This window comes from Bos indicus, chromosome 9 (assembly GCF_029378745.1).
Source record: "Bos indicus isolate NIAB-ARS_2022 breed Sahiwal x Tharparkar chromosome 9, NIAB-ARS_B.indTharparkar_mat_pri_1.0, whole genome shotgun sequence".
Taxonomy (NCBI): domain Eukaryota; kingdom Metazoa; phylum Chordata; class Mammalia; order Artiodactyla; family Bovidae; genus Bos; species Bos indicus.
The window spans coordinates 22454372-22478008 of NC_091768.1; the positions used below are offsets into that span (position 1 = coordinate 22454372).

Genomic DNA, 23637 nt, shown 5'->3' on the forward strand with positions numbered 1-23637 from the left:
TTTCATTATGAAATTTCCTTGCAAAATCTTTTCAACAAGTGGGAAGCCGCTGTAGAGCACAGGGAGCTCAGCTCTGTGATTTGTGATGACCTACAGGCGTGGAATGGGGGTGGAAGGGAGGCTCAAGAGAGAGGGGATATATGTATACTTACAGCCGATTCCCATTGTTGTACAGCAGAAACAAATGCAACATTGTAATGCAATTATACTCCAATTAAAAACTAAATTAAAAGGGAATCTTTCAGAAATAGAAACTAGTCTACTGCAGCCAGCCAATGAAAATATAACATCCAATAGAAAAGAAAAATCTTTTCAAAAGGGGTATGCATTATATGAGTGCTCGTTAACTATAGCATGTAGTACATACGTTCATTTCCCTGACTTCTTGGGTTCCCTCAAGGGAAGGACTAAGTGCAAGTCATTTTCTGGGGAGCTGACCCTCGGAAGCACAGGGAGGGAGCAACGCAGTGAGATACAGGGTGTGATAATGATGCCGCTCTGGGCTCAACCCCAATAGTGACCTTCAGAGAAGCCAGGTGAGATATACCTCAGAATCCCGTGCCTGGATGCAGTGTGGCTGCGGCACTTAGACACCAACTTCCAGTCCCCGAGGGTTGATGGATGTCCCTGGCTGCTTTCCATCCCCTTGACTCCTGGGTTGCCACTATCTTTGGCAGAGCAAACTCCTGTGGTGCTGGAGAACCGGGAGGAAGAAGAGAGACATTGGTGGTGCTAGAGGTGGGAAGTTTTTAGATGGCTGCCAACTGCATCTAAGGTGAACTCAGGTGGGTCTGGCAGGTATGGGGCATGGTACCTACAGTCTCTGCTACACCTGGTGAAAGTGAAGTTGCTCAGTCGTGTCCGACTCTTTGTGACCCTGTGGACTGTAGTTTACCAGGTTCCTCTGTGCATGGGATTTTCCAGGCAAGAATACTGGAGTGGGTTGCCATTTCCTTCTCCAGGAGATCTTCCTGACCCAGGGATTGAACCCAGGTCTCCCACATTGTAGGCAGATGCTTTACCCTCTGAACCACCAGGGAAGTCCAAACCCTAACCTTCTCCATTTGGTGAAGGTCAGGATTAAGGTCAGGATTAGGACACTCTGATAAACTGAAAGGATTAGGACACTCTGATGAAGCAAACTAAGAAAGGAGGGCGCCAGCATCTATTTCTTCCTTTCTTTCCTCAGGATGTATTGAGTACCATATTTTGGCAATCATGTATTAAACATTAGCAGTAAAGTATAATTTCTTTAACATTTTTGGGCTTCCCAGGTGGTGTTGGTGGTAAAGAACCCACCTGCAATGCAGGAGACAGAAAGAGACACAGGTTCAATTCCTGGGTTGGGAAGATTCCCTGGAGGAGGGCATGGCAATTCTAGTATTCCTGCCTGGAGACTCCCATGGACAGAAGAGCCTGGCAGGCTGCAGTCCATGGGTTTGCAAAGAGTTGGACACGACTGAAGCTACTTAGCACACATGCAATATTTCCTTTCCACATTTAGAAGAGTATCTCGTCTGTCTCTTGGGAGCCTGCCAGGTGTTACAGGCTCCAGCAGCCTTTGTGCTTCCAATGCAAAACTGTGGGTTTCTGCATACTCTTCAAGGACAAGTGTCAGAATATTCTGGAGACCTCTGGAGGGCGCTGAAACACCAAGGAGCCCTCTTACAAGAAGTGTTGCAGGGAGCTGCTGACTATTCAAGAAAATGAACTAGAGGAAGATGATGATACCTTATTTACATATATGTTGATCTATAGGACATGTTTCAATATTATGTCATTGATGTATATAATCACGGTGAAACTAAAATTTTCTCTAAACACATTTTTGGCATTGTCACAATTCTATACTTGAATTTAAGAAAAATTAATTGAATAATCTGACATTCTAATGACATTGATTAGGTAACTCCTATATGCCAAATCTCTGTAAAAAGTGGTATGAGTTATAAAAAGGTGAGTGAAAGTCAGTGTCTTACTTACAATACATTAGAAGGAGTGAACATTACATATAAGCAACCATAAAGCAAGGTGGAAAGTGATAAGATCCATAAAAAAAAATACCATGAGCTGTGAAAATTCTAAGATAGAAAAATTATTTCTGCACCAAGCAATCTATTATTTCTTATGGTAATATTAATAGCTAAGCCTAGCCCAAATGTCCTGGAAATTTCATTAAATGTGGCCTACTTGCTGGCCCACTTGCCAGCCCGCTAGTTGGAGTTTAATAATAAGCAGACTTGGGCTTAGAAAAGACAGACAGGTCCCAGATGGGCCTTTAACTCAGTGATAACTGCACTGGTCTCTAAAAATGCTCTCAAGAGGAAAAGCAAAGTCCTTCTCTAATTCTTAATTATAAAAAAATCTAACATCATGTGGTCTGCTTTTAAGCCACAAACTTTTAGGTATACAAAAGGAACACTGGAAATAAAAATTGTGCGTTATTTGTATTGACAAAACTATTGTTGAGTTTTCTTGACCATGAAAACATTTTTCTCAACAAAGGTTTTATCATAAAATAGAACTGTTAGGTGTTTTTTTTCTTAACCAAAAGTCAATTTTTTAATGAAATTATGCACATGAAAGAGTCTATAACATATTTTAATAGAAAACCAAGTTCAGCAAAACTATTGAGAATTACAGTAAATAATATTTCATGCTCAAATAAGTAGGAACTCAGTATTTTTCATATTGGGTACAACTTGTGATCACTAAGTATATTTTTTCATTCTGTCCAAAGACTAAAAAAAAAAATGTTATAATGAATTGCCTGTGACAACATCTATTCATTACATTATCCACATACAGCATGTATTAGACAGGTCTTTAAAAACACATTTCAGTCACAGTCTCCAAATTAGCATTTACATATAATTATATCGGAGAAGGCAATGGCAACCCACTCCAGTACTCTTCCCTGGAAAATCCCATGGACGGAGGAGCCTGGTAAGCTGGAGTCATGGGGTCACTAAGAGTTGGACACGACTGTGCAACTTCGTTTTCACTTTCATGCATTGGAGAAGGAAATGGCAACCCACTCTAGTGTTATTGCCTGGAGAATCCCAGGGACGGTGGAGCCTGGTGGGCTGCTGTCTCTGGGGTTGCACAGAGTCGGACACGACTGAAGCGACTTAGCAGCAGCAGCAGCAGCAGCATACAAGGTTATGGGAGGAACTTGCGGCTCAGATGGTAAGGAGTCCACCTGCAATGAAGGAGACCCGGGTTCAATCCCTGGGTCAGGAAGATCCCCTTGACAAGGGAATGGCAACCCACTCCAGTATTCCTGTCTGGAGAATTCCATGGACAGAGGAGTCTGGTGGGCTACAGTCTATGGGGTCAGAAAGAGTTGGACTCAACTGAGCGACTTACACTTTTACTTTCATGCATAGTTATATTTAATTAAATATAATTACAATTTCATATTTCATTATGTGAACCTGATAAGTGACTTTCCTGGTGGCGCAGTGGATAAGAATCCGCCTGCCAATGCAGAGGACATGGGTTCAATCCCTGGTTCGGGCAGATTCCACACACCGCAAAGCAACTAAGTCCAGAGAACCACAAATATGGAGTCTGTTCCCTAGAGCCTGTAAGCTACAGCTCCTGAAGCCTGCATGCTTAGAGCCTGTGCTCTGCTTCAAGAGGAGCCATTGCAATGAGAAGCCTGCACTCTGCAGCGAGGAATAGCCACCCCCACTCACTGCCACTAGAGAAAGCCCACAGAAAGCAATGAAGACCCAGTGCAGCCAAAAATAAATAAATAAATAAAATTATTAAAAAAAAAACTTCTCCTAACACCCAAATATGGAAGTATCAAGCTAAATTCCATTGTTTGATACAATGAATATTGCAATAGTGAATGTATATCATGGGAAGTCTATTATTATTTTTTAACATTTTTTTCCCCCATGGAGTACTTGTTTTCCTTTAGGAAAAACAGTAACAGAAAGATCAGTTTGCATGAAAAGCGATGTTATATAATCTCTAAAGCTTTTTCTGAAAACTTAAAAAATTATTCTAAAAGTCCTATTAGTTAGGAAGCCATCAGATTGATCATTTAGGTACTTCAAACTACACTAAGATTAAAGTAGATGATTGAGAACTTGTAATTAGTTTGTAATTCATCCATCCATCCAGCCCTTCAATAAGTGCTTTCCTTGACACTGAAGATACAAAGAAGGAAGGACTATAGTCTGATGTAAAAGTCCACCATGTAAACAAATAATTATCATACATGAGGAGTCATAACTTGCTGGGTATTGCAGAGGACGGGTCAGTACATGCTATTTGAGGCCAACATGTGTCAAGAAGAAGCTGGTGTTAAGCCAAGTATGAGAGAATAAATCTGAGTTTACCAGGCAGGTGTAGAAAATGTGTGTGTGGAAAGTCCTCTGAGCAGAGTGTTGAATGCTCAGAAAATAGAAAGAAAAAAAAATATGACAGTTTTCAATTCAGTTCAGTCACTCAGTCATGTCCGACTGTGCGACCCCATGAATCGCAGCACGCCAGGCCTCCCTGTCCATCACCAACTCCCGGAGTTCACTCAAACTCATGTCCATCGAGTCAGTGATGCCATCCAACCATCTCATCCTCTGTCGTCCCCTTCTCCTCCTGCCCCCAATCCCTCCCAGCATCAGAGTCTTTTCCAATAAGTCAACTCTTCGCACGAGGTGGCCAAAGTACTGGAGTTTCAGCTTTAGCACCATTCCTTCCAAAGAAATCCCAGGTTTAGGGAACCAGAAACTGAAAGGTATTGCAGGAGAATGGAATACAAGGAGTAGTTTCAGGCAAGTGGTGTGAGAGGCTTCAGTATTATACTACAGGTCCATTATCTTACTCTGGAGGTAAGGAGCAGAGTAATTAGGGCATTGAGCAGGAAATGAACTGCTCAGAATTTTGCCTTTCGAAAGACCTCACCTGTGATAGTGTGAAGGGTAAGTTAGAAAACAGACAGACTGGAAGTACTGGTTTTTGTACATGTATTTCTACTCTCTATATGAAATGTCTTCAGTCCTTCCAGATCCACCTATATTCACATCAGGTTCTTTAATCTGTGAGATTGGAAGTTTTACACTTCCACAAATTTCTCCCAGGACTCTCATTTATGGTCATTATTATGTCTGAAACTTACTTGCCCAATGGTGTTTCTTTTTAATTAAAAATTTTTGCTATTATTTTAACAGTTTTGAGATATAATTTACTTACTAAATAATCTATTTAAAATGCTAACTTAATTTTTTTGGATACTCACAGAGTTACGAAGCCATCACCAAAATCAAATCAATTTTAGAACATTTCTATCACTTCCCCAAAGGAATCCGTATGCATTAGCAGACACTCCCTATTTCCCCGACTACCAATTCTAGCCTTTGGCAACCACTCATCTACTTTCTGTCTCTATAGATATGCCTACACTTGATATTTCATAAAAATGGAATCATACAATATGTGACCCCTTTTGACTGCCTTTTTAATATAGCATGATATTTATGATTCATTCATGTTATAGCATGTGTTAGTCTTTCATTTTTATTGTCAAATAATATATCATTTATTGACATGTTTATTGTCAAATAATGTACCATGAAAATATTGACATTATTATAAAGAAATATGACTTTCACTTTTCACACTCCTACAATACTTGTTTATAATTTACCAGTTGTTAAAGATTTGGGAACAATGTCCAAACACTGTTCAAAGTGTGAAAACACTTTTTGGCTAGTATGCCTAACGCTGCTATGAACATTCATTTATGAATTTTCTTTTTTTTTTTTTTTGTGGCCCTAAAAAGGGCCTTTGAGATTGTCGTCACACACAGCACAGGGGCAGCAGCTCAACCTCCAAAGCCGTAGAGGGTGCGTCCCTGCCGCTTTAGCGCGTAGACCACGTCCATGGCAGTGACCGTCTTGCGCTTGGCGTGCTCTGTGTAGGTGACCGCATCCCGAATAACATTCTCCAGAAACACCTTCAACACGCCTCGTGTCTCCTCGTAAATGAGGCCGGAAATGCGTTTGACTCCCCCACGCCGAGCAAGGCGCCGAATGGCGGGCTTGGTGATACCTTGGATGTTATCTCTCAAGACTTTGCGGTGGCGCTTGGCACCACCCTTGCCTAAGCCTTTGCCGCCTTTTCCTCTTCCAGACATGACTGAGCTGGTCAGAAAACCTCTCCATTTATGAATTTTCATGGGGACATATGTATTCCTTTCTCTTGGGTATTTACCTAAGGGTGCAATTGCTGAGTCACGTGATGACCTTTTACTCAACATTTTGAGGAGCTGCCAAACTGTTTTGCACAGCAGCTGCATCATTTAACGTTCCCACCAGCAGTGTCCAAGGGCTCCAGTTTCTCTAAATCCTCACCAACGCTTGTCATTACTTGTCTTTCTGAGTACAGTCATCCTAGTGGGCTGGAAGCATTATCTCACTGTGCTTTTATTTTGCATTTTCCTAATAGCCAATGACACTGAGCCTTTTCTCAAGGGCTTATTGGCTATCTGTATATCTTCTTTCGGAGAAGGCAATGGAACCCCCCTCCCGGTACTCTTGTCTGGAAAATCCCATGGACGGAGGAGCCTGGTAGGCTGCAGTCCATGGGGTCGCTAAGAGCCGGACATGGCTGAGTGACTTCACTTTTACTTTTCACTTGCCAGGAATGTCAATTCAGATATTTTGCCCATTTAAAAAGCAGGTTTGTCTTTTTGTTGCTGAGTTGGAAGAGTTCCTTGCATATTCCAGATATAAATCTGTTATCAGATACATGATTTATATACATTTTCTTCCATTCTGGGAGTTATTGTCTCAATTTCTTGGTAGTGTTCTTTGAATCATAAAAGTGTTTAGTTTTGATGAAATTTGATAGATTTTTTTTTTGTTATTAATACTGTTGGTGCTTTTGGTGTCATATCTAAAAGACTTTCCCTAACCCAATGATACAAAGATTTATTCCTATTTTTTTTCTAAGAGTTTTTTAGTTTAATCTCTTATATTTACTTCTGTGATCCATCTGGAGTTAAATTTTTTTGTATGTAGGTAAAGAGGGAAACCAACTTCAATTCATTTGCATGTGGATATCTAATTGTACCAGTACCATCTGTTGAAAGACAATTCTTTCCCTTTGAATGGTCTTGGCATCCTTGTCAAAAACCAACCAAACTTAAAGGTGAGAGTTTATATACGGACTCTCAGTTCTATTTCACTGATCTATAAATCTATCCTCATGAAATCACCACTCTCTCTTTTTCTTTTTATTGGAGTATAGTTGATTTACAATGTTGTGTTAATTTCTGCTGAACAGCAAAGTGATTCAGATGCACACACACATTCTTTTTTATGTCCTTTTCAATTATGGTTTATCACAGGATATTGAATATAGTTCCCGGTGCTATACAGCAGGACCCTTGTTGTTCATCCGTTCTGTATATATTTGTATCTGCTAATCCCAAACTCCCACTGTCCCTTCCCCACTCTCCTTGGCAACTACAGGTCTGTTTTCTGTGTCTGCATCACCACACTCTCTTGATTAATGCAGTTGCATGATACGACTTGAAGTTGTCAGGTGCCTGAGTCCTCCAACTTTGTTCTTTCTCAAGATCATTTTGGCTATTCTGGGTCTCTTGCATTTTTTAAAATACTTTTAGGATCAACTTGTCAATGTTTGTAAAAATCTCGAATGAGAATTTAATAGGGACTGTTTTGAATGTGCAGATCAACCTGTAGAATACTGTCATCTTACTATTAAGTTTTATGAGCAAGGGATTTCTATCCACTTATTTGGATCTCCTTATTTCAGCAACGTTTTGTAGATTTCCCCACTAACTTTACTGAGATATAATTGAGGTATAAAATTATATATATTTAAAGTATACAATGTGATGATTATATACATAGGTCATGAAATCATTACCACAATCAATTAACACATCCATCAACTTGCATAATTACTTTTTTATGTGTGGTCTATAAGATCTATTCACATACTCACCATGCTGTGATCCTCATAATGTATTCATCTTATAACAGTAAGTTTGTACTCTTTGAATAACATCTCATTTCCACCACTCTCAGACTCTGGCAACCAACATTCTACTCTGTGGGTCTATGAAATACAAACTTTTTTATTCCATATATAAGCAACACCATGTGGTATTTATTTTTTCTGTCTCACTTATTTCACTTAGCATATGCCCTCCCAGGTGTATCTATGTTGTCACAAATGGCAGAATTTATTTTTATTTTATGGCAAATAATAGTCCCTTGTGTACATATACCACATTCTATTTATTTATATGCTGCTGAACAGTTAGACTGTTCACATCTTGGCTACTTGTGAATTATGCTGCGATGATCATGGGAGTGTAGAAATCTCTTTGAGATACTGATTTCATTTTCTTCAACTATATACAAAAAAGCAGAACAGTGGGATCATTTTAATTTTTAGGCTTAAAAAATTTTTTAATTTAAAAATGTTTTTGAGGGAACTCCATATTGTTTTCCATAATGGCTGCACCAATTCTCATTCCCACCTAACAATGTACGAGGGTTTCCTCCTGCACTGTTGGTGGGAATGTGACTTGATGCAGCCACTTTGCAGAATAGTATGAAGGTTCCATAAAAATATAATCTCTAATCATATGATCCTGCAATCTCAATCCTGGGCATATATCTAAAGAAAACTCTTTGAAAAAACACAAGAACCCCAATGTTCAATGCAGCACTATTTGCAATAGCCAAGACATGGAAGCAACCTGTGTCCATCAGAAGATAAATGGATAAAGATGATGTGGTATATATACAACAGAATATTACTCAGCCATGAAAATGAATGAAATAATGCTATCTGCCACAACATGGATGGACCTAGAGATCGCCATACCAAGTAAAGTCACACAGGAAAAGACGGGTATCATATGATACCACTTATATGTGGAATCAAAAACAGTGATACAAATGCAATTATTTTCAAAACAGAAACAGACCAACAGTTATAGAAAACAAACTTGTGCTTACCAAAGGGGAAAGGTGCAAGGGGAAGATAAATTAAGAATATGGGGTTAACTACACATACTACTATATATAAGGAAAACAAACAACAAGGACCTTCTGTATAGCACAGGGAACTATATTCAATATCTTATAATCTATAATGGAAAAGAATCTGAAAAACAGTATGTGTGTGTGTATGTATGTGTACATATATATATAACTGAATCATTTTACTGTGCACTTAACACAGCATTGCAAATCAACAACACTTCAATAAAAAAGAAGGCAATGGCACCCCACTCCAGTACTCTTGCCTGGAAAATCCCATGGATGCAGGAGCCTGGGAGGCTGCCGTCCATGGGGTCTCTAAGAGTTGGACACGACTGAGCGACTTCACTTTCATTTTTCACTTTCATGCATTGGAGAAGGAAATGGCAACCCACTCCAGTGTTCTTGCCTGGAGAATCCCAGGAACAGGGGAGCCTGGTGGACTGCCGTCTATGGGGTCACACAGAGTCGGACACGGCTGAAGCGACTTAGCAGCAGCAGCAATAAAAAAAGAAATGTTACCTTCTTTTCTATTTTTGGAAAAATTTATGAAAAATTATAACTCTTATTTTAGTGTTTGGTATAAATTACCTGTGATGCTGCCTGGTCATTGGCTTTCTCTTGTGAAATGTTTTTTGATTATTAACGAAGTCTCTTTACATGTTAGAAGTCTATTCAGATTTTCTATTTCTTTTTGAGGCAGATTTAGTAACTTGTGTCTTTTTAGAAAATTTTCAATTCATCTAAATTACCTCTTTTATTGGTACACTCTTATTCATAGCATTCTTTCATGATTCTTTTTATTTTTGTAAGGTTGGTGATAGTGTGCTCTCTTGCATTTCTGATTTTAGTAATTGGAATCTTTTTAAAGTTTTATCAAGTCTGTTGACCTTGAAGAACTAACTCTAGCTTTTGTTGATTTTCTTTATTATTTTATCCATTTCATTTATTTCAGTTCTAATCATTATTTCTCCTTTATCCTTGCTTTGGGTTTAATTTGATCCTCTTTTTCCAGTATCTTAAAAAAAATTTATTTTTATTTAATTGGCTGTGCCAGGTCTTAGTTGTGGCATGTGGGAACTAGTTCCCTGACCAGGGATCAAACCGAGGCTCCCTGGATTGGGAGCACAATGTCTTAGCCACTGGGCCACTGCAGAAGTCCTCCCAGTATCTTACTGCTACTGCTAAGTCACTTCAGTCATGTCCGACTCTGTGCGACCCCATAGATGGAAGCCCACCAGGCTCCTCTGTCCTTGGGATTCTCCAGGCAAGAACACTGGAGTGGGTTGCCATTTCCTTCTCCAGTATCTTAAGTGAAATGTTTAATCATTGTTTGAGATTGTTTCTTTTTTTCCCCCGCTATGCAGGTGTTTGTTGTTCAATCGCTAAGTTGTATCTGACTCTTTGTGAACCCATGAACTGCAGCACACTAGGCTTCCCTGTCCTTCACTATCTCCTGGAGTTTGATCAAACTCATGTCCACCAAGTCACTGATGCCACCCAACCATCTCATCCTCTGTCATCCCCTTCTCCTCCTGCCCTCAATCTTTCCCAGCATCAGGGTCTTTTCCAGTGAATCTGCTCTTTATATCAGGTGGCCAATGTATTGGAACTTCAGCTTCGGCAATAGCCCTTCCAATGAATATGCAAGGTTGATTTCCTTCAGGATTGACTGGTTGGATCTCTTTGCAGTACCTGGGACTCTTAAGAGTTTTTTCCAGCACCACAGTTCAAAAGCATCAGTTCTTCGGTGCTCAGCCTTCTTTATGGTCCAACTCTCACATCCATACATGACTACTAGAAAAACCATAGCTTTGACTATACAGACCTTTGTTGGTAAAGTGATGTCTCTGCTTTTTAATATGCTGCCTAGGTTTGTCATAGCTTTTCTTCCAAGGAGCAAGTGTCTTTTAATTTCATGGCTGCAGTTACCATCTACAGTAATTTTGGAGCCCAAGAAAATAAAATCTGTCACTGTTTCCATTGTTTCTCCATCTATTTACCATGAAGTAATGTGATCACAAGTAGGTGTTTACAACTATAAATTTCTCCCTAAGAATTTCTTAGCTTCCCTGGTAGCTCAGGTGGTAAAGAATCCACCTGCAATGCAGACATAGGTTCAACCCCTGTGTTGGGAAGAGATACCTGGAGAAGGGAATGGCAACCCGCTCCAGTATTCTTGCCTGGAGAATTCCACAGACAGGGGAAACCTGGTGGGCTACAGTCCATGGAGTTGCAAAGAGTTTGACAGAACTGAGTGACTAACATGCATACATATGAGAATGGCTTAAATTACATCTTGTACATTTTAGTATATTATATTTTCATTTTCACTCATTCATCCTAAAATATTTTCTAATTTTTCTTTTGACTTCCTCTTTGACCCATTGGTCATTTAGTAGTGTACTGGTTAAATTCCTCATTATTTGTTAATATCCCATATTTCTTTTTGTTATTAATTTCTAATTTCCACTGTGATCAGATAAGTACTTTCTATAATTTCAATCCATTTAAATTTACTGAGGATTTTTTTATAGCCTAGCATAGTCTATCCTCGGAGAAGGCAATGGCACCCCACTCCAGTACTTTGCCTGGAAAATCCCATGGATGGAGGAGCCTGGTAGGCTGAAGTCCATGGGGTCGCTAAGAGTCGGACACGACTGAGTGACTTCCCTTTCACTTCCCTTTCACTTTTCACTTTCATGCATTGGAAAAGGAAATGGCAACCCACTCCATGTTCTTGCCTGGAGAATCCCAGGGATGGGGGAGCCTGGTGGCTGCTGTCTGTGGGATCACACAGAGTCGGACACGACTGAAATGACTTAGCAGCATAGTCTATCCTGAGCACATACTCAGACAAATGTGTGTTCTGATGTTGTTGGGTGAAATTTTCTATAGATGTCCATCAGACTGTTTTGCATATAATGTTTAAGATTTCCATTTACTTTGTTGATAGTCTACTTTGATGTTCTATCCATTATGGGGGAAGGTAGTGAACTCATGAATTGTTTTTGCCAAATTGTCTATTTTTCCTTACATTTCTGTTTGTTTTTATTTCATGTATTTCAGAGTTCTGATGTTGAGGGCATATAGGTCTATAGTTATTATAACATTCTGATAGTTTGACTCTTTCATTATAAATATCCCACTTTATCTCTAGTACCATTTTCATTTCATTTTAAAGTCTATTATATTTGATATTATTGTAGTCACTCTAGCTTTCCTTGGTTGCTGTTTACATGATTTTATCTTTTTCCATTCTTTTATTTTCAATCTATTTGTATCTTGGAACCTAAGAAGCTTCTTCTGTAGACAGTAAATAGTTGGGTCATGTTTCCTATCCAATTTGACAATTTCTGCCTATTTATTGGATTATTTAACCCATTTGCATTTAATATTATTATTATTATAGATGGATTTATGTCTTTCATTAAAATTTTTATTTTCTACTGTCTAATGTAATGACTGTTTAATGTCCATCTAGAGCAGAGACATTACTTTGCCAACAAAGGTCCATCTAGTCAAAGCTATGGTTTTTCCAGTAGTCATGTTTGGATGTGAGAGTTGGACTATAAAGAAAGTTGAGCACTGAAGAATTGATGCTTTTGAACTGTGGTGTTGGAGAAGACTCTTGAGAGTCCCTTGGACTGCAAGGAGATCCAACCAGTCCATTCTGAAGGAGATCAGTCCTGAATATTCATTGGAAAGACTGATGTTGAAGCTGAAACTCCAATACTTTGGCCACCTGATGTGAAGAGCTGACTCATTTGAAAAGACCCTGATGCTGGGAAAGATTGAAGGTGGGAGGAGAAGGGGACGACAGAGGATGAGATGGTTGGATGGCATCACTGACTCAGTGGACATGAGTTTGAGTAAACTCCAGGAGTTGGTGATGGACAGGGAAGCCTGGCATGCTGCAGTCCATGGGGTCGAAAAGAGTCGGACATGACTGAGCAACTGAACTGAACTGAACTAATGTCTTTTTGTTTCTGTTCCCTCTACTGCTCTATTTTGAATTAAGTGAATATTTTCTAGGGTAGTACTTTAATTACTGTGATTACTTTTTTCACTATTTTTAAACTTATTGTTAGTGATTGCTCTAGGGGTTACTATGTACATATTATCAGAATCTATTTCAGATTTAAACATACTTAACTACAGTGTGATATAGAAACATTACTTCCATGCAGTGTTAGTCTCTCTTTCCCCTTTCCCACTATGATTGTTATACATGTCACATGTATATATGCTATTAATCCACCAATAGTACTATCTTATATAGTTTTATATGTATTAAACAGGCTGAGAAAAGATGGGAACAAGTTTATTAGAGTTTGTTAGAGTAAACGTTCTAATTATTGATTTTGTTCCCTATGTATGTTCTAAGGATTCAAGTTACCATCAGGGGTCCTTTCCTTAGTACAACACAGCTTTGCTCTCATCTACCTTCTTGATGTTGTTATTGTCAAATATATTACATTTCTATATGTTCTGGTCCGACAGTACAATTACAAGCAAAATATACAATTGTACTTTAAATTAGTTAAGAAAAGAAATATGAAGATATATTCATTTATACCGTCTGATAACTAGAATGAATTATTGTGTTTATTGAAAAAGCTAAGTTTAAAATAAAAGATTGAATATTGTGTGGCTCCATCCACCCACTTCCTAACTCATATGTTGAAGCCCAATGTGCTTGTGTTAGAAGGCGAGGCCCCTGGAGGTCATTAGGGTTAGATGAAGTCATTAATGGGAGGCTCCCATGAGGTTAGAATTCTTAACCAGAAGAAGAAGAAACACCAGAGCTTCCTTTCTTGGCCATACACACAGAGGTTGTATGAGTACCAGGTAAGGTGATGGCTGCCTACAAGCCAAGATAAGAGGCCTCAGACTGTAACCCACCCTGCCAATATCTAGATTTTGGACTTTTCTAGGCTCTAGAACTGTGAGAAAAAATGTTTAAGTCACTCAGCTTATGGCATTTCACTATGGCTTTATGGCAATGGCAGCCTGAGGTAAGATATTAAATTAACACCATCTCATTTAAAAACATCTCTAAGATTTGTTTTGACAAAGAGGGCTTTTCTTAGCTCTCTCTTTCACTGACTCCCTGGTGAACTGGTTAGACTATGGTTCTGCTTGTTGTTTTTAAGTATAGGAGCTTTTTTAGGGGGTGTGAGTGCCCTAATAGGTTAAGTATTAGTTTCTTTAAGATATATCAATCAATTGAAAAAAATTAAAAAGCCATTGGAACTAAAGGAGCAAAAGATATGAACAGGAGGAAATATAAATTGTTTTTAAACATATAAAAAGATTGTCAACCTCACTTATAATTAAAAAATACAAGTTAGAGCTATGCAAAAATAACATTTTCACGTGCAAGATTGGTAAAAATAAAAAATGATAACATAGCCCCAATATTGTTGATGGGAATATACAGTTACAATAATCTCTAAACAGTGCTTCTCAAAACCTATCAAAATTACAAAAGCTCATCTTTTAATTTCAAAGTTCACTTCTTAGCATTTATTCAAAGAGATACCAGTATATATGAAAGATGATATGTGTATTTAGTCATTGCTGCATTGGTTGTAATAGCGAAAAGCTAATAATCTCTTAATGGGAGGTTGTTGAAATAAATTGTCGTACATCAGCTTTAGAATGTGATTTGCCTTGGCTGACAGCATGGTGACAGATGTGATGGACGCAGTATCTTGAAAGGCATGGATTAGGCTTGCTTGCTCTTGTGCTTCTACTGCCTCGGCTGCTATTCCACTGGTCTTGGGAAGAACGTAATATAGAACCCACCAATCAATTTGCAGAAGTGTGAGCCAGCGCAGCTTAGCCAAGTTTGCCAACCAAGTCCAAGCCAAACCATCTAATCCTCAGCCACCATACAGATGCATAAGCTATGCTTATAAAGAATTGTTTTAAGCCACTGAGTTTTCAGTGATTTATTCTTTTTTTTTTATTCAGTGAGTTTCAGTGGTTTATTACACAGCAAGTGAGGCAGCTAATTACACTGTCCAGTGAATACTGTCTGCCCATTAAAGAATTCTTTAATACCCAAATAATGTAGAATCTCTGAGTCTCATGGTTCAGTTAAATGTGGTTCAGAACAACATGCAGTGTTCACTTTGTGAATGGAAATTTGTGAAATGGAATTTGCATACACTTGCATAAGATCTAACTGGAAAGATACATACAGAAACCTGATAAAAGCTGGTTGTCTGTAGAGAAGTTAAATGGAAAGTCAAGGAACAGGAGTGAAAGGAGGTTTTCCTTTTATAACCTTTCTTCCACTTTTGAATTTTCAACAGCTTAAATGCATTATATATTCAAAAAAAGAAATTATTTTTTTAAAACTCAGTCTATTCATAGACCTCCAAATTCTTCTATTATCTAATAGAACAGAAAAAAAAATCTAAAATCAGTTAACTTTTTATTCTCTTGACAAGGGCCAATTTTGCTTCAATAACTGCAGAATCTTTATTATTTCCTTAAATTAGGAGTTTGAACGATGTTTATCTAGGAGTAGAACTCTATTATTATTTCCTTGTAGCTAGAATACATATGTAAAGGACTCTTAAAACTCAACTGTAAGAAGACAAATGACTCAATTAAAAAAATGGACAAATCAATTGATTAGACACTTCATGAAAGAAGAAAATACAGGTAACAAACACACACATTAAAAGGTGCTCAACATCACTGAAAAATTAAAAGCAAAATTAGATACCACTACACACAATTTAGTATATCTAAGATTTAAAAATCTAATGATATCAAGTATTGGAAGGATGTGGAGCAACTGGAACTCTTCTTCACTAACATAGAACGAACACTTTTTTCACTAATGGGAAGTAATGTAAAATGGTATAATCACTTTAGAAACTCAGTTTGGCATTCCTGATAAAGTTAAAAATGAATCTACCATATTACCTAATTCCACCTCTTGATATTTGCCCAAGAGAAATGAAAGTATATGCCCAGAGACTCAGATGTGAATGTTTATCACAGCTTCATATGTGATAGCCCCAAACTGGAAAAAGTCCAAATGTCCATCAATAGGTAAAGGGATAAACAAATTTTCCTATATCCATATCACAGAATACTACTTAGTAAAGAAATGAAAATGAATTTCTGATACTCATAACATGTATAAATCATAAATTAATTATGCTGAGTGAAAAAAATCCAGATGAAAAAAGAGTGCATACCATATGATTCCATTTATATAAAATTCTAGAAAATTCAAAGGAATCTATAGTGACAGAAATCAAATCAGTGGTTGCCTGGGCATGGCTTGGGGTGGGGGTGACATGTAGATAGATTACAAAAGGTCATGAGAAAACTTTTGAGGGTGATGAATTCATTAATTTCCTTGAATGATGGTTTCAAGAATGCTTGCATATGTCAAAACTTACCAATTTGTCATTTTAATTATCTACAAAAGAAACTTGAAGAAGAAACCAAATGTTAGGATTTGTCAAGCTGAATAGTTGACAAACTTTTGTTATACAATTCTCTATTTCTAATGTGTTTTCTACATTTAATACCAAAATATTTTAATTCAATTTTTAAAAGTGAAAGCCAAGTCACTCATTCGTGTCCAACTCTGCGACCCCATGGACTGTAGCTTGCCAGGCTCCTCCATCCATGAGATTTTCGAGGTAAGATTACTGGAGTAGGTTGCCATTTCCTTCTCCAGGGAGGAAACTAGATTTCTCTCACTTGAGCTGATTTAATAAACTGATGGAAACAATAATTTCCATGAAAACAGGGCTTTTGTCTGTTTAATTCACCATTTCATCCCCAGTTCTCAGGACAGGGCCTAGAAGCCCTTACACCCTTCAAAATTACTTATCTAACACATAATGAATAAACTCAATTTATTCACCCTACTGGTTATTTTCTTAAAGAAGATTTCCAATTCCTTATGGTAAAGCTTAGAAGTTACGGAACAATTGTAGTGATTACCTGTACTGTGGAGGGTGCCAAGAGAATCAGAAACCTTTACAGGGTAATTACTTGTATTTGGGCAGCTTGCACCAGCAAAGCCCTATTGTTTGTTGATAGGTGGCATCCGGTCTGATTATTAAACATTTAGTGGTCAGTGACTGAACCATACTAGTTGTAAACTATTTTGAATATCACCCCTTTGCAAATGTCATCACACCAGTACTTTCTGGGTTCAAGTCTCTCTTTATGTCACACATTTCTCCTGCAGGCTTTTGTTCAAGTTCAAAATAGGTATCCTTTGACATGCATTTTGTACCCAACTCCTTTATTCTAACATTTTAAATGAATTAAAATATTTGTTATTACCTACAGAAGACACATAACATCCACTCATTGTTCAGGCCATAAGATTTGATGTTAGCTTGATTTTGTTTCCCTAAACATTTTTTTGCACTGCCAAGGTAATGTGATAAATTTCTATTCCAAAAATTACAATATTTTCAGTCTTCTCTTCTGGATTTTTGTATGGGGGAGCTAAACCAAATCTGTAAACATTTGCTTTTTGGCTTTAAATATCTCAAGCAGTGCTACAGGCAACTTATTGACCTATGTCCTTTAGCTCACCGGATAGGACTTGGAAAATAGACTAAAGACACCTGGGTCACATATCTAAGCTTTGGCCCACGTCTATCTGCTGAACCTCTGCCATGGACATGCACTAGACTGCCTATCAATGTGCCAGAATTAGAAAATTTTTAAGAAAAATTTCTGGCTTTGGAGATGGCTCTATTTGGAAGACAAAGTGAATTCCATACAAAAAGGCACATTAGTAAACATTTATTGAACTGTATTAAATTTAATTGAAATTAATTAAATTTGGATGGTAGCTACAACTGCAACTGCTCCCATTGCTGGGCTGAATTCCAGTTTTGGTTTAGAACCCAGTTTAGGCAAGGACTAGATAAATGGAAAATCTTCAATGTCAACTTCAAAGTTGAATTAATTTACATTAGAAAAAGAGTATTAGGTAACACTACTGAATTAAATATTTATTACAATTTCTTTTGAAAAGACAATAATTACAAACAAATAAGCTAGGTCTTCTAAGTGAATAAGTTCACTGTTCTATCCTTTCCTCTAGGTATTTTCCAGCTTCCTTACAGTAAATTTGACTCTTCCATCTAGAATTATTAGGATTTCTCTTGGACATCATTTAAAATATAGAAGTTATCTGTTATGTCACATGTTTTAGAATTATAAATGCCTGTATTCTCCCCTCCATGCTGAATAAATCAACACGATTTATAGATTCTACCTCAAGTATTTATATGGGCTATTTTCAACCTTTTTAAAAACAAGCATTTTATAAAGCCTTTATATAAAGCATACCTTCATGTAAATTTTAAAAATACATATTATACTAACTATAATATAAAGAGAAATAAGAGTATAATTAAATAATAAATAACAGGTAGTATAATATATAAATGACTATACTGCTGCTGCTAAGTCACATCAGTCATGTCTGACTCTGTGCGACCCCATACATGGCAGCCCACCAGGCTCCTCTGTCCCTGGGATTCTCCAGGCAAGAATACTGGAGTGGGTTGCCATTTCCTTCTCCTATGTCTATACCAGAAGACCTAATGAAATGCAAATGTCATCACACCAGTACTTTGTGGGTTCAAGTCTCTCTTTATGTCACACATTGCCCAGGTGGCATAGTGGTAAAGAATCTGCCTGCAATGTAGGAGACCAGGGTTTTATCCCTGGGTCAGGAAGATCCCCTGGAGAAGGGAATGGCAACCCACTCCAGTATCTTTGCCTGGAGAATCCCATGGACAGAGGAGCGTGGTGAGCTACAGGGTCGCAGAGTCAGACACGATTGAGTGACTCACACACACACACTTATAAACAGGCTAGGACTTGAGAAATTAGACTAAGATTCAAATTAATAGTGAAAACAGTTTGTCTTTACATTAGACATTTTGAAATAAGAATTACTGTAAATGCAATAAATATAAATGCACACGGATATGGTTGATTGTATTAGTGATTCAAATACCATGAGCAACACAGCTGTCAGAGACACAATTTTGGTCGCGTCCCAAATAAAACAATATATATTTTTTCTTTGATGAACACAGTAGCTGCCTTCTGGAAAATTCAGCGTATACTAAAACCATTCTATAAGTATTTGCAATTTAAATGTAGGATGGTTGTTTAGGTTTTTCACCTACAAGAATGCCTAGATGGATACTTGAACGTCATGTGGGAAGCAGGATAATTTTTCATTGTATGACACTGTCCCTTTAATTGCAGGATGTCTAACATCCCTGGCCTCTGCAGGCTAAATGCCAGTAGTTCTCCCCATTGACTGAAACAACCAGAAAATGCTTCCAACAAATATCCAAAATGCCCACTAGGGGCAGTGTCACCCTGGAGAACCACTGGTCTACATAACTGTTCCTGCCTTGTCAATCTTTTTAACACTGCTTTGGTTTATAGTTCTTCAACATCTATCACTTGGCTCTCCCAATTTCTCTGTGTCCCTAGTCTCTCTGCCTGTGAATTTATCCTTCAAATAGATCGCGAAGGTGATCTTTGTAAAATACACACCTAATCACGTCATTTTCCTGCTGAGTATCTTTGGAGGCTTCCCAGCTCTACAGGATGAAATCAAACTTTTTAGAATAGAGGGCAGTAATCCTATCCCAGTTCAGTTCAGTTCAGTCGCTCAGTCGTGTCCGACTCTTTGCGACCCCATGAATCACAGCATGCCAGGCCTCCCTGTCCATCACCAACTCCCGGAGTTCACTCAGACTCACGTCCATCGAGTCAGTGATGCCATCCACCATCTCATCCTCTGTTGTCCCCTTCTCCTCCTGCCCCCAATCCCTCCCAGCATCAGAGTCTTTTCCAATGAGTCAACTCTTCGCATGAAGTAAACCCATGCTACTACCACTCTCCAATGTGTGCTCTGCTGTGGTCTTCCCCATGTGGTCTTTAGAACTGAACAAGTTTTCTGAGTCTTTCCACCAACTTGGCGATCTTCTGTCTGGCAAGTTCCTGCTAATAATTCAAAATGCAATTCAGGTATTACTTCCCCAAAGAAATCTTCAATCTCCCTAGTCCACCCTGCCCTTTGCACTCACCCTGTTTTGTAACTGGTAGGTAGCCGGTGTTCATCACTAGACTGTGAGATGTCTGAAGGCAGAGATTTTTATCCTATCTATCTACCTTTATATTTTAAGAACATCATATAGGTAGAAGTATACAGTAAGGTCTGAGACAGTTAAACACATTTAAAGTTGAATAATCCTATAATGTTATTTGGAAAGTTCTGCAGATTGCTATAGAATTATTATTTTTTTTACCTTTCAATATTTTCCCATTCTTAAAGAAACATATATTTCCATCCAGTTCAGTCTTTCTAATATTACAGCCTTTTAGCTCGTTCTATTTTTTGTAATTATTTAATTTCTGATAAATCCTGAAATGGCTTCGCTTTTTCTTTTACCAGCTTCAACTCCCATTGTATTGACTCATGAAACAAATATGTCCTTTCAACCCATTCCGAAGTTGATATTTTTACTTAATTTAGTGTATATATCTCAGATAAGAAGCTTCTTTCTTTCTCAAATGATTTGAAATCAGCACATGAGTTTTCTTTTTAGTCATTAACAATTAAAAATATTTTTCATGAATGTTTAACTTTTTTCACACAAACTGTCAAGTTGATTGTTCTGGTTTTAAGTGTTGATTCATGGTTTTACAGCATGTGTGGTTGATGTTCACCAATGTTTAATTTTGTTTTAGAAATTCTTTAGATTTGAGAGTGTTCACCTTTTTCAGTTCCTTTGCTAATTTGCAAATTAACTAGTCTCAAATAATCTTGATGTTTCCGCTGGACCACATGGTTTCTCTCTTCTGGTTACCACTGGGGTAACCATAATCATCCGTCTTTTTTTTTTTTTTTTAAATACTACATTGTTCTTTGCCTTCCCAGAATTTAACAGCAATATTTCAAAAATTTACTAATGACTTTCCTTTGGGTCATTAGAAGAAAAATGGTTGCTGGAGAAACAATGTGCTGCATAAATAATAGTGCAGAGACATTTTCCTGGAGGCTACAATGTGACCTATGAAATACACTAGATTGGTTCTTCTCCATTAGGACATTCAGATCCTTCTTTTATTTTGGAAGGGAAGAATAAATGGAGGAAAATGTGCTTTGAAATTCTCTGTCCTGCTTTAGAGCATGTAAATAGCATCACACACAAAAAATTTTCAAGCTGTCAGGAGTTAAGCAAGTATGATAATTTCGGATAATTAAATGCTTAAGACAATCAAAATAGAACTCATCCTAGTAAGCTTTTCTCACTTGAAGGAGAGTTCTTCAAAAAGTAGTTACTGATCTTACTGTCTTTCAACAGGGCAGTTTTTAAAATGTGGTAAAACAGTCCACACTACATTTTGCAATCTTTAAAACAAAGAAAGTATGGACACAGAACGAGGCATAGTTGTTTTAAAATTTTAAAAATCATGAATAATATAATACATCGACTATGATCCCATTCATATAAAAAATATTAGAAACAAAAGTAAAATATATACAAACAGAGAGACTGGAAAGATACACACAGTAAACTGCCCTCAGTGTTCTGCAATGAAAGCTTTTATTTCTGTCTGTTTCTTCCACCAGGTTATGAACTCTTTTGTTACCAGACCAAATATAGGATGCCCAGTTAAATTAGAGTTTCAGGTAAAAAGTGATTTTTTTTAAACATAGGTACATCCCAAATATTGCACGGAGCATATTCATACTAAAAAATCATTCATTGTATACCTGGAATTCAATTTTAACTGAGTGTCCTGTATTTTTATTTGCTAAATCTGGCAATTCTACTTGAAGGAGACCTTAGACTATCCATCCTTGGACTCCTATAACTAACATAGTTACAGTGAGTTGGTGGGTACAGAACAAATGGCGAGCGGGAGAGTAATGAAGATTAACACAATAATAACAGGCAATTTTGCCAAGCATGTTAGATATCTTATCTCAATTCTCATGGAAATGTCATAATGTTTTATTAGTGGTCCTATTTTACAGGTGAAGAAACAGAAGTATACTGAAGCCACACAGTAAGTGGTGGAGCTAAAAATGACCCCACATTTCTGAGTCCTGATTCAGCAGCCATAACCAACTAACTGCCAGCTGCAGGCAGGTAGAAGAAAATAAGGAGAAAGCGAACCAGGGGAGAGGCCTTGGTTCTGCCTAAGGGATGCAGTGGAGGACTTTGCACAAGTGCCTCAATTTTGCCTAGAGGTGGAATGTGAGATACACATGAAAAGCAGACAAATCTGAGCCCAGTCCTTACCTCCACCACACATTAGAACAAGTTATATAATTTATTTTGGCTTCAGTTTTCTCCTCTTTAAAACTGGAGTGAGAGAATCTACCTGAGGACTGATGGGAAGAACAAATGAGATGATTTCTGTAAAGTGATCAGCAGGAGGTTTGGCAAGTAAAAGACACTGTCAATGTGAATTAGTCTCAGCTCAGAGCCCCAGTTTTTTCATTTGTAAAACAGAATAATTATACGAATAACTACTGGTATCTATATTGCCGAGCTGATGTGAGATCAGATGAGAATATATCTTTCTAAATTCTAAAGATACTTAGAATCTTCTTACTCTCCTCAATAGAGCAGAACCAGAATACCAAGGCAGAGCATTAGTATTTTTTTTCCCATGAATAACTAATTTTGTTTAAAAATTATCATACAGTAAAACTGATTCAGTGTACAAGGTTCTGTAAATTTTAACGCATGTCTAGACTTATGTAACCACCACCACCATCAGGATACAGAACATGACTCCAGCTTTTGAGATTCTTTTTTTGAAAATGTTTCACATTCGTATTACAAAGCACTTTTAAAAACAGGAAAAAGATTTAGATAAAAGTGCTGAGGATGCAAATGAACAAAACTGGCTTTTTGCACAAATTTTTTGCAGTTTTCACGCCCTCTAGGTCTCACCTGGGCCCTTCTTGCTGTTGGCGGTGCAGTCTATTTCTTCCCACAAAAGTAATCAAGAAGTGACTTGAGAATTGGGACCTTTCCTTCACACTAAAGGCAGGCCCATGTCATAGGCACAAACTTCGGCATTCCTTATTGGATCCTTTTTATATTACCAGATCTTACTTTTTTGCAACTGTTTTCTCAGTTTTCTGAAATGAAGAACCTTGAATAACCAGCACTTTCTCACTCTTTTAGGGAAATTATTTTTTCGGGACAAAAGAGACAGACACTCATTGAGAGAACAAGACTAGAGCTTTCACGACCCCAAACCTCTCCGGGGTAACAAATCCTCTCTGTAATCAATCATTCCCTGTCTCCTACCCCAATCCTAGCCTCTCTGCTCCTTGCCTACCCGGCGCATCCTGCGGCGTCAGAATTGGGTTACCAAACTTCTGTTCTCCCTGGCGGCCTCCCACCCCCACCCTGCGAACTCTCCCATCTAACTGACTTGCACTGACACACGGCTGCCACGTCTGGGGAGGGGGGCGGGTCCGCTTTCCGGTGACTCACGTCCTCGCTATTCGCCTTTTGTTTCTAGGACGCTTTGGCGGCCG

General features: G+C 38.0%; 1 protein-coding gene across 1 annotated transcript; it reads right to left on the reverse strand.

The window, feature by feature from the left end:
- Positions 1-5766: 5766 nt before the first annotated feature.
- LOC139184818 (histone H4) lies at positions 5767-6185 on the reverse strand. Its single transcript, XM_070795618.1, has one exon. It carries the CDS (start codon positions 6146-6148, stop codon positions 5837-5839), a length of 312 nt encoding a protein of 103 aa, XP_070651719.1. The 5' UTR covers positions 6149-6185; the 3' UTR covers positions 5767-5836.
- Between the last annotated feature and the right edge of the window lie 17452 nt (positions 6186-23637).

Coding starts and splice junctions, on each gene's coding strand:
- LOC139184818 (XM_070795618.1), bottom strand. CDS start 6,148: ATGTCTGGAAGAGGAAAAGGCGGCAAAGGCTTAGGCAAGGGTGGTGCC.